Below are 10648 nucleotides of genomic sequence, written 5' to 3' on the forward strand. Positions count from 1 at the left end.
TATAAGTTATTCTAAACAGGTCATTAATTTGTCAGCTTAAATGAACCTCATGTCACTTAAGGTCACTAACTGGGAATGCCCCGCAAGCAGAATAAGGTTTCCTCCTTGGTTGGAATTTGGAAATAAATTGGTGTATTCTTCACAATTGAATCGTAGGCTTCTTGCATTTTATGAAGCTTGGAAAATAATATTCTTAATTTGTTATACACTTTAATAATACGTATATATAAAAAAATAATCATGTTATTAATCGCTTATAGATAGTACAGCTTATGAATCTCTATATAACTTATCATCATCAAGTTAGTTCGTTCCTCCAATCAGCCGCCGCGGTTGGGGTTTGGTCCAGTCGCCCCGGGACTTGTGAAAATAAGCCTCTCCATCTCTGCGTGACCAGATATGATTTCTCAATTTTCGTTCTTTTTTTAATCTTTTAAGAAAATAAATGTATGATATGAATCATTTACAATTTTTTGCATATATGTACACAATTTACTCAAATAACTAAAAAGAAGCATCCCAGAATAACAGGCATTAAAAATTTGGGAGAATTACAATCAGAGGATTTAATTTTCTTAAAATCATTGACAAATAAAACATAAGTAATGATAAATTTCAGAATAAAAACTAATAACAATCCACAGGTTCAGACTAATACTTGTTATTAAAACTTTTTGATAATATTTTTTTTTAAGATTTCCTAGTAATTCTTTCATAGTTCCACCCAAAAATTAAGATAGCATCTAAAGTTTATGAAAACATACAAGTACAACAAAAAGTAAATAATTAATTTACGTTAAATTTATACTACCTCTAATTTTTAATATAAAATCTTATTTGACTTTTATTTTGATCATAAATATAAGACCCTAATATATTTTGTCTCTCATATTTATGCATTTTTTTCAAGGTAGTCCTCCTAACAATGATAGTTACAGTCAATACATTTAATTAGTAAGGACATTTTAAGAAAGACAATATATTTATTATAAAGAACTAACTTTATTTTTTTTAATCTTTTCAAATTAGTAAATTAACTCTTATAATTAGTATTTCTCTTTTATCGTCTTTTATCATAATGTAGTGGGAATAATATTTTTGTCTGAAATTTTGCTCTCTCTCACACAAATATAAATAAACAAATCCTCGCCAACGTCCACAAAATGCTTCGGAGGAGCGGAAAAAAAGAATACGCGGCACTTCCGGAGGCTTCGGGGATTGTCGTGGGCGAATAAACTTTAGGACAAGTGTCCCTCAGCTTTCTCCTTACTGCTACGTGCCTCCAGAACTTTCTCTCTCTCAGTTTCCTCTGAAACTGTCTTCGCATCAGATGCTTCTCCTTCATTTATATACCCTTACTTACTTCTTAGAATCTTCACTGATCACTGCAACAAGCTACTGATTACTTCTCGGGTTCTCTGATTCTGACTTCTGACCTTTTCTACGCAATCAAGTTCCATTATTGTCTGCCCTTTTTGATCTGTATTAGCAATCATGGCTTCCTCGTCGACAGTATGTTCATCATCTTAACTTCCTGACTCCTTTTCTCCTTTAATATGTCATTTTTTTAATCCATATTTTGTTTCTTTTGGCGCAGATCGGGTTGGGAAAAGCACTGCTGAACAGGGGAATTCGAAGGTTGACGACGTCAACAACACCGAAGACGAAAGCATACGCTCCGGCGGCTGATTATGGCTACGCTCATCACCACCAGAAACGGGAACGGATGCCGGCGAAGGGGGACTTTGTGCCGGTGTACGTAGCGATCGGGATGATAGCGTTATCGACAGGGCTTGGGCTGGTCACGGCGTGGCATCAGCTGAGGACTTCGCCGACGGTGAGCGTGAAGAAGCAGAGGAGGGAGACCCTGCCGGAGGTGGTGGAGCCGGAGCACGTGGCGGAGGAATCCGAGAAGTTCTTCAAAGGATCTTTCTTCAGGAGAATTGCACATATTCAGGATAAGAACAACCCCGAGAAGCATGTCATCCCTGATCCTATCCGCAGCGATGCTTATGCTTCTCCTCGTAAAATTGAAACTCTGAAGTCTGTTGGAGTTGATCCTGCACAAGTCTGATCCTTTCCTGCCTTTGTCATGAAGTTGTATGTACATATTTGAAAAACCTCACGCAAAAAAAAAAAAAAAGAAGGCTGTTTGGAGCAGCTTTCGTCTCTTTGACTTGTTTTGAGACCAGTAGGAAAATAAGGTTAGGGATCTCAGTTTCTGTTGTATTAGGGTTTTTACTAATGAACACAAGGCAGTGTAATTATGCTCTGTTCCCTCCGACCTTGTAATATATAGACACTTCTAAGCAAACTCCTGCGTCAATTCAGATTCATGCTATATTTTCGACGAGAGGTGGGAGAAAAAGTGAAAACTAAAGCTAAAATGTCTGGTTCAATGCCGCTGAGCTTATAGAGTGCAATTGGATCTGAGTTGGGCGAGGGTGAATGGAAATTAGATGGCACTTTCCTTACTAGAAGTGGCTTCCATGTAGATTTTTGAAGTGGGGGAAGTTGCACATATTGGTTTGTAAGATTATAGGTAAAAGAATTAATGAGAAGTGTGGCTAAAGTGGGGGGAGTCATGTGAGTTTTGGAATTCTTTTGGTCAAGTTTCAGAGCTTTGATGTTTACGTCAAATAGCAGTCACAAGAATTCCCTCCAATATGAGACGCGAAAAATGGTGGGATGCCTGTATTATCTTATGAGGGTGACTTCATAAATTCCAAGTTTTATAAGAAGGTTGATTCTCTGTATTTAAAATCTAACCTTTGGTGGACACAACTGAATTGCGCTGTTTTTCAGATATCTCCAATTCCTTTGTTTGGCCTGGGTGGAGGATCCTCCTTGAAGCGGAGGAATCTAGGATCATGCATATGAAATTGAGGATTCATTGAAAGTAGCTTCAATTGGTTGAGAACAAGATAAGGAAAATGATTTGTTGATACGTCTTGGAATTAACTTGCTGCCATCAAAGGAATATACAAGTCAACCACAGCACACTCTGTTTCTGTGTAGTACTCTGTTTCTTGCCTTGTGGAAACCCAAGTTCTTCTGAGCTCTCTCCCTCAACAGCGAGCTTCTCTGTGAGAACAAGCTCTTGATGGGAGGGAATTCAGAAGGCGTTTGGTTTTTCAGAAATCAGAATTCAGGGAGGTGAACTCATGCTTCTGTGTATTAGCTTCTTCTTTCTCCTCTTTTGGTCAGCCCTCGCATCACAATCTCTCTAAGCTCCTCTGTTTCCCCAGTGTATGGAATTCGATGATTTAAGGAACATCTAATAAATCTCAATATTTTTTTTTAAACATTTTTTTCTTGTCTTTAAAACTTAGTGTTAATTTATGTCAATGAATTTTGATGAGCTTGCAATTTGTACCTGGTAAAAAAAAAAAAAACTTGCAATTTGTAAGATTTAGTTGATTTTCTTACTTTACTAACAGCGTAATGCATAGGTGATAATAGACATTTTAAATTATACTTTGAATACAATATTAAGGTGTGTTAATTTAAAAAGATTTAAAAATTAGTTTAGTTAATTATTTATAATAAATATGAGCTGGTTTTGTTAAAATATGCTTTTAATTATGTGTATTATAATAACTTCTTGATAAAAACTCTACCTGATGTTTAGAATTTAAATAAATCTCTTGTCTGGTGTATTCACCACAACTAAAGATAGCATATCATTTTATTTGGTGTAATTTAGAGTATTTTAAATCATTTTAAATTTGAGCATTAATCTCTATTAAGTTAATAGTGTTAAAATTAAAGCCTTTATCATAAGTGTATTTTTCAAAATTTGAACTAGTGTTTTCATTACCATCTTAATCAACAACTTATTGATAAGATGATACTAATTTTGATGGGGTTGAATTTGTCTTTAAATATAAGAGTTCAGTCCTCCTTGTCTTCCATTCCCAAAAAAATAAAATATTTATATTGATTGCATGGGATTTTCACCAAAGAAAAAAAATCTAAATCATCCTATGCATATAACTGAAGAGGCTAATTTAGAAAAATTAACATAAATATAAATAACTAACTTAAATAATTTTTTTTGTTCATATTTTTAAATTAATTATTTAATTTAGGAAGGATTGGGGATTCAGCTGAAATCTTCGTGACCCAGACAACGAACTCAAGGACCAACCAACCTTCCTCCAGGCTTGATGAGTGAGTCACTAATAACTGTTTATCCGAATATACGGGCCCATGGGCCGTACATGGAGCCCATTCAAACTCTCAGTTGGGAAAATACTCGTAAGATTAAAATGAAAAATATCCGAGGTTTCATATGGACAGCGGAAGGAATGATGCATTTTGATTACGTGGCAGGTTTCTATTGGATGATGTCTCGTGGCATGTGAAACCATTGGCTGAGACAGCGCGAACTGAGTCTCACGGAGATCTATAAAGTAGAACAGACCGGTAATACCTTCATGTTCCAAGTTCGAATTCTGAGATCTTCCAGATCTCTTTTGTCCGAGTTTTAGGGTTTTACTGTGAGCTTACCTGTGAGGTAGTCGGAAGAATTGAGGGCGATGGGAGAACGGAAACGGATCCCTATGGGGCTCGCTGTGATGTTCCTACTGTTTGCTTGCTCTTCGATTCAGTTGCTTTCTGCTTCCGACGATAACGATGATGCGGTAATGGAAGCTCAATTTCGTGGTTTATTTGTTTTCTTCTTCTTTCTGTTTTTTTTGGTTCCGTTAAGCTTGATCTGTGATTCTCTACAAGTCTAATTGGCGAATTGTTGGCGTTTAATGTGGTTTAGATCTTCTACGAGTCGTTTGACGAGAATTTTGAAGGGCGTTGGATTGTGTCCGGGAAGGAGGAGTACAATGGTACGTATCTTCCATGACTTACTTTTATTTTTGGTAGAACACAAATTTTTCTTTGTGGTCGTTTCGAGGATTGCTTCCAATGTTATCTCATGCGAGAAAATTGGCTTCAGTTCTTACGGTTTGTAATTCTTGTTTTCAAAATATTCTAACACGTTTCTTTGATATTGGATAACATATGTTATCGAAGTTGAAACAAGCTATGTAATCATTGTTTATCGACTCAATACTCACTTGAGTGGTAGTTTAAAATTATTAGTAGTTTAAAAGAATTTATCGTCCAACCTAGTCTCGTGCCACTTGTAAGTCTGAATCCACATTTGCGGCTGCATGTGCTTAGGAAATGGTTAACAGGGCAACAGACCGAATGCCGATTTTTGGGAAACATGTATAAAACGAAAACGGATCGTGGATTTCTAAATCTGATTTGAAAAAGTTCTTTGTTTAATTTAGATCAGTATAATTTCAGAACAAATAGTTAGATAATGTAAGGATTTGTTGTGAACCTATACCGAAGGCTGATTGTTTCTGGTTAGACTGCTTCTTCAATTATTATACCTGCACGAAACAAAATTCTAGGCGTGACATGGACCTTCCTCCAAGCTCAATAATTGATTACTTCTGTGTTCAAGCATTCTGCAAACTTGAGAAATCTCTCAATAATTATCATCAGAGTAGCACGAGGTGTTCTAAAAGTCCGACCATCCATTTTATATTGGCGTGGGTGTTGTATCTAGGAAACAGAAATTAGTGGGGCTGCTATTTATTTATCATCTAGTTTTAAATTGCGTTGTGTTATGATGGAATGCGTTTACGGTTGTGTAAACGGATATTGCTTTGGCTTGGTTAAATGCTCGTTTGAGCAGAAAGTTAATTGATCAATTCCTTCTCTGTTTGATTCACCCAAGTTTGAAACTTATCTGGATTTGCATTTTGGGTTTAGGCGTCTGGAAGCATGCTGCGAGTGAAGGCCACGATGATTATGGACTTCTTGTCAGTGAGCAAGCAAGGAAATATGCTATCGTTAAAGAGCTTGACAAGGCTGTGAGTCTTAAGGATGGAACAGTTGTTCTCCAGTTTGAGGCTCGCCTACAGAATGGCCTTGAATGTGGTGGTGCGTATCTCAAGTATCTTCGACCCCAGGAGGCTGGATGGATACCAAAGGGATTTGATAATGAATCTCCGTATTCTATTATGTTTGGTCCTGACAGGTGTGGGGCCACAAACAAGGTTCACTTCATTTTCAAGCATAAGAACCCCAGCAGTGGGGAATACGTGGAACACCATCTCAAGTTTCCCCCTTCTGTCCCATCTGACAAACTAACTCATGTCTACACTGCTGTATTGAAGCCTGACAATCAATTACAAATTTTGATTGATGGGGAGGAGAAGAAAACCGCTAATTTCTTGTCTTCTGAGGACTTTGAGCCTCCACTTATCCCTGCAAAAACCATCCCTGATCCTGAAGACAAAAAACCTGAGGACTGGGATGAGAGAGCTAAAATTCCTGACCCAAATGCAGTTAAGCCAGATGACTGGGATGAGGATGCACCCATGGAAATTGAAGATGAAGAGGCTGAGAAACCTGAAGGTTGGTTGGATGATGAGCCAGAAGAGATAGATGATCCCGAAGCCACTAAGCCAGAAGACTGGGATGATGAAGAGGATGGTGAATGGGAGGCTCCAAAGATTGATAACCCTAAGTGTGAAGAGGCTCCTGGATGTGGTGAATGGAAGAGGCCAATGAAGAGGAACCCAGCTTATAAAGGAAAATGGCATGCCTCTCTTATTGATAACCCCAATTACAAGGGCATATGGAAGCCGAGGGAAATTCCAAATCCTGATTACTTTGAACTTGAGAAACCTAATTTTGAGCCTATTGCCGCAATCGGCATTGAAATCTGGACTATGCAAGATGGCATTCTGTTTGACAATATTCTGATAGCAGACGATGACAAGGTTGCAGAATCCTATCGGGAGACGACATGGAAGCCTAAGTTTAATGTCGAAAAGGAGAAGCAGAAGGCTGAAGAGTCGACTGCCAGTGAGAGTTCAGGCTTCCAGGTAATAACAGTATATGACAATTTTTACTTCGTTTCTCTCTGTTCCTTACTTCTTTCTACACTCCTTTTCCTTTCTTCATATGCATTAATTAAATCAAATTTTTATTTTGCAGAAGAAGATATTCGATCTCTTGTACAAGATCGCAGACATTCCCTTCCTAAGCGCTCACAAGTCCAAGATAATCGTAAGTAAAAAGAAAAACTAATATCTTTCCATTTGGTACAATTGTCGGATGACATTTTGTCTAAACTCCATATTTTTCTCTGCAGGAAATCATTGAAAAGGGAGAGGCGCAACCTAATGCGACTATTGGAATTCTTGTGGCCATTGTTGCTGTCTTCTTGACAATTTTCTTCAAGATTCTGTTTGGCGGGAAGAAGAAGCCTGTGAGTTGTTGAACTCCTTTGTTTCTCTTTCTTGTAGGCCTAGTTTACAGATGGGTTCATTCCTGATCGCTATTTGCTTTCTAATGCAGGCAAAGGCGAAGAAGACTGCAGAATCCGCCGAGGCGTCCAATGAGCAAAGCAGTGAAGCGAAGGAAGAAAACAAAGAGGAGGAGGAAACATCTGCGGCTCCACGCAGGAGAACAAAGCGAGATGATTGAAATGATGGAAACAGTTAATCCCATATCATCAAAGCACATAAATTTTGAGGGTAAATTAGACATTTTATTAGGCTGAGCTGGTCCTTCTCTCTCTATCTCTCTCCGTTTTTTTTTTTTTAATATTTGGGGGAAGAATTGAGTATTTGAGTTACTTGACGCTGTACAATTTATTTTCTTCAATATTTCGAGTTAGAATGGAATACTTAGCACCATTCGCGTTGTTATGCGAGATGTTTTATTCCGACTTCTTTGTGCCAAGTAGGCTAAATCCTATCGAGTGTTTTCGGAGCCCAAAATATGCACGTTGGCCTTTATTTTCTGTCGCGGCTCCTTCTGAAGATTAAAAATTGCAAATTTCTCTCGTCTGCGTCAATTGAAAAATTTTCCTTTGCGCCTAAAAAATATTTTGATTGTTACATTTAAAGATGTAAAATGTTTTCTCTCGCAAATCTTGTTATGGTTATGGTGAATTATTATCTGTTATTGTTAGCGGAGACCCAGAAGTGGGTATTGCATGCCAAGGCTCTTGGTTATTGAATATTGATAGCCGAATGAGAGGTGAATGAGAATACTGTAAATTTTGTTGTTGCTTTAATTCATCTTAATTTTTTTTTTTGGTTACATAATCCATCTTAATTTTAATTCTTGATCATTCATTATTTAATGATTCAAGACAAATGTTATATTTGGTACGAAGTATTAAAAATGAAGGATAAAAATTAAAATTATGATTAAAAATATATGTTAAAAAGATGCTTAGTATAAATGATTTCTTATCATATAGAATCACGTAATTTCATATAAAATAAGATTGGAGAATATCACTTCTTTTTATGGTATTTTCTAATTCCATATATATAGATTTGTCTAATCCTAAATATCATACAATTACTTATATTAAGAGTTGTACACTTTCAACTCAATTCATATCCCTCAACGGGACCAAAGGTGTTGATTGAGACCTGGAGTAATGCTGATAAATTAAAAAGGTGGGATGAGGAAAAATGCAAGGTTTTTTTATATTTTTTTTGTTTTGCCAAGTGCAAATCTACAAATCATAAGATCACGATGGTTGACGGATTTGCACGGCCAATCAGCATAAATACAAATTAGTAATGGAAAAAGTATTTTTTATAATTAAAAATCTCAAACGCTGAAAATATCGCCCTAAGGCTATCATCAAAGCCTCCCTTTTATAAAATGCACTCGTAGGGCCGTGAGAAGCGAGGGTTCGTAATATCAAGACTCGTTGTTCAATACTTCAATCACAATCACGATTCCTCGACACTTGAAGCCAAACAACAAGAAGTTGCTTCTTGTCTCATTTTTTCCTCCGTTTGATTCAGGTTCTACCTTGTTCATATGGGTAGTTGGTCATGGTAGTTAACTGTTTTATGGATATGAGCAACCAGAGATTTCAAAAAGACAGGGGTAGAAGTGAAGACAAATTCATCTGTTGCTACACACATACATATTGCATAATAAAGAAGTCTAATCAATTTTTAGCAGAGCCTAATTCTTATAACTAATTTATTCCTCTTAATAACAGAATCACTTAAATTAACTAGTTCTGTCTTCTTGACATTAAGCAACTATTACCTTCGATCCTAATCATAAGACCTTGTTTATAGTCTATTAAGGTCTTATAATTAGAACCAAAAATAATATATATTAATTACTACTTGTAACAGGCTTAGTAAGAATTTAAAGTAAATATCTTTCGAAAACGTCACTCCTCAACTCATAAAAGCTTGGTGCGTTTGGGTAATATACTGTTCCCACAAGCGGGAGGGCTGAGTTTGACCTTTTGGGTGGGAATTGTGACAGGTCGGATTCATTAAAAACCCAGACCAAAAAACAAAAGGAAAAACAAACCAGGGATGGTCCATGTGCGTGTTTATTACCCAGTGACCAACGAATGAAGGGCTCAACTACAAAGGAGAAAAAAATCCGAATGAAGGGCCAAGAAAAACGCGTGAACGGCAGGATTCGAACCTGCGCGGGCAGAGCCCACATGATTTCTAGTCATGCCCGATAACCACTCCGGCACGTCCACGCTGATGTTGCCCTGTCTTAGTACTAGCTACATACTGATAATTAGAGTGATTTATTAATCCATTTCATGACTCTCAAGAAATATATTTATGTATTTTTCTTTCAACTCATTTCTTACTTTCCTGTATGTGAATATTTAGTACAAGCTACATACTGATAATTAATTCTTGTTATTCCTCTAGTCCTTGATATAAGACCCATTTAACTAATTTGATTAGATTAAGAAAATTAGGTAAGTTAGTTAATTATAAGAAATGTGACACGTTTTTCCTAAAATATCATAATCATCATTCTTAATACCCCATCTCTCTTCTATTTGCTTGTGGTTAAAGAAGTATCCATAGGGGTAATTTAGAGAAAATTGATAAATATGATAAATGGATATTATATTTAGGACCAAAACTAACTCAATAATTGAGTCCTATATTAAGGACCGGAGGAGTATTTTAGTTCCAAGTTAAATGTATCATTTACTGTTTTAGTATAATTTTAAAATTAAGTAATATTACCTCTAATTTTAAACATAAGAGTTAATTTATAGTATAAATTGTATTGCAAACTAGCTTTTATATTTATGGCTAGAAGTAATATATAAATATAGATAAATATTAATTCATCTTAGTTGTACCTCGGTCTCCATCATATTTTTATCTCTAAGCATAATCTTGAATTCACAAATTCATGACTCATAAACAATTCCCATATTAACTATGAAATTTTCAAGCCAATTAAGCAAATCAGAGTTATAAATATAATAATAAAAATCTGTCCTTTACTTCTTAAACTAATAAGAATTTCAAATTCACTGTTGCTTACTTTCTGGCACCAAACACCAAAGTCAACTCCAATCTCAAATTACCAGACATTAACCAACCCTACCAAAACTATACCATGACATGGGAGGTTGCCACTTAAAGATCAATTTTATTATTGTGGAATGCTTTTAATAATCGTTAGCTTCTTAGAGAGTAAAGGTCTAAAGGAGCAAGATTCCCAGGCAGATCTCACTATACTATAAGTGTTTATAATGCTCACGCTATTCCTTGAAGAAGCTGTCCTTTCATTTATTATAAAACTGAAACAC

At 36.2% G+C, this 10648-nt stretch overlaps 2 protein-coding genes and 1 non-coding gene across 4 annotated transcripts; 2 read left to right on the top strand and 1 right to left on the bottom strand.

The window, feature by feature from the left end:
* Positions 1 to 1205: 1205 nt before the first annotated feature.
* LOC114728534 (uncharacterized) lies at positions 1206 to 2756 on the top strand. Its single transcript, XM_028915448.1, has 2 exons — positions 1206 to 1512; positions 1598 to 2756. The coding sequence occupies exons 1-2, from the start codon at positions 1495 to 1497 to the stop codon at positions 2072 to 2074; spliced, it is 495 nt and encodes a 164-aa protein (XP_028771281.1). The 5' UTR covers positions 1206 to 1494; the 3' UTR covers positions 2075 to 2756.
* A 1689-nt stretch (positions 2757 to 4445) lies between these two features.
* LOC114727974 (calnexin homolog) lies at positions 4446 to 7828 on the top strand. 2 transcript variants are annotated; one of them, XM_028914767.1, is made up of 6 exons: positions 4447 to 4646; positions 4775 to 4844; positions 5785 to 6905; positions 7018 to 7089; positions 7175 to 7291; positions 7381 to 7828. In XM_028914767.1, the coding sequence occupies exons 1-6, from the start codon at positions 4542 to 4544 to the stop codon at positions 7507 to 7509; spliced, it is 1614 nt and encodes a 537-aa protein (XP_028770600.1). In that variant the 5' UTR covers positions 4447 to 4541; the 3' UTR covers positions 7510 to 7828. The 2 variants fall into 2 exon arrangements, with proteins under 2 accessions (XP_028770608.1, XP_028770600.1); XM_028914775.1 differs by lacking the exon at positions 7381 to 7828 and having other exon boundaries at positions 4446 to 4646; positions 7018 to 7093; positions 7175 to 7280.
* Positions 7829 to 9483: 1655 nt separating this feature from the next.
* Positions 9484 to 9565, bottom strand: TRNAS-AGA (transfer RNA serine (anticodon AGA)). The gene has a single exon. It is a non-coding gene; the product is annotated as a tRNA-Ser (tRNA).
* Positions 9566 to 10648: the final 1083 nt, after the last annotated feature.

The sequence above is a fragment of the Neltuma alba genome, unplaced genomic scaffold (genome assembly GCF_004799145.2).
Source record: "Neltuma alba isolate B1F8T4 unplaced genomic scaffold, ASM479914v2 tig00002446_pilon, whole genome shotgun sequence".
In the NCBI taxonomy this organism is placed as follows: domain Eukaryota; kingdom Viridiplantae; phylum Streptophyta; class Magnoliopsida; order Fabales; family Fabaceae; genus Neltuma; species Neltuma alba.

Coding starts and splice junctions, on each gene's coding strand:
- LOC114727974 (XM_028914767.1), top strand. CDS start 4,542: ATGGGAGAACGGAAACGGATCCCTATGGGGCTCGCTGTGATGTTCCTA. Junction 7,090..7,174: donor CTCACAAGTCCAAGATAATC/GTAAGTAAAAAG, acceptor TTTTCTCTGCAG/GAAATCATTGAAAAGGGAGA. Junction 7,292..7,380: donor TTGGCGGGAAGAAGAAGCCT/GTGAGTTGTTGA, acceptor TTTCTAATGCAG/GCAAAGGCGAAGAAGACTGC.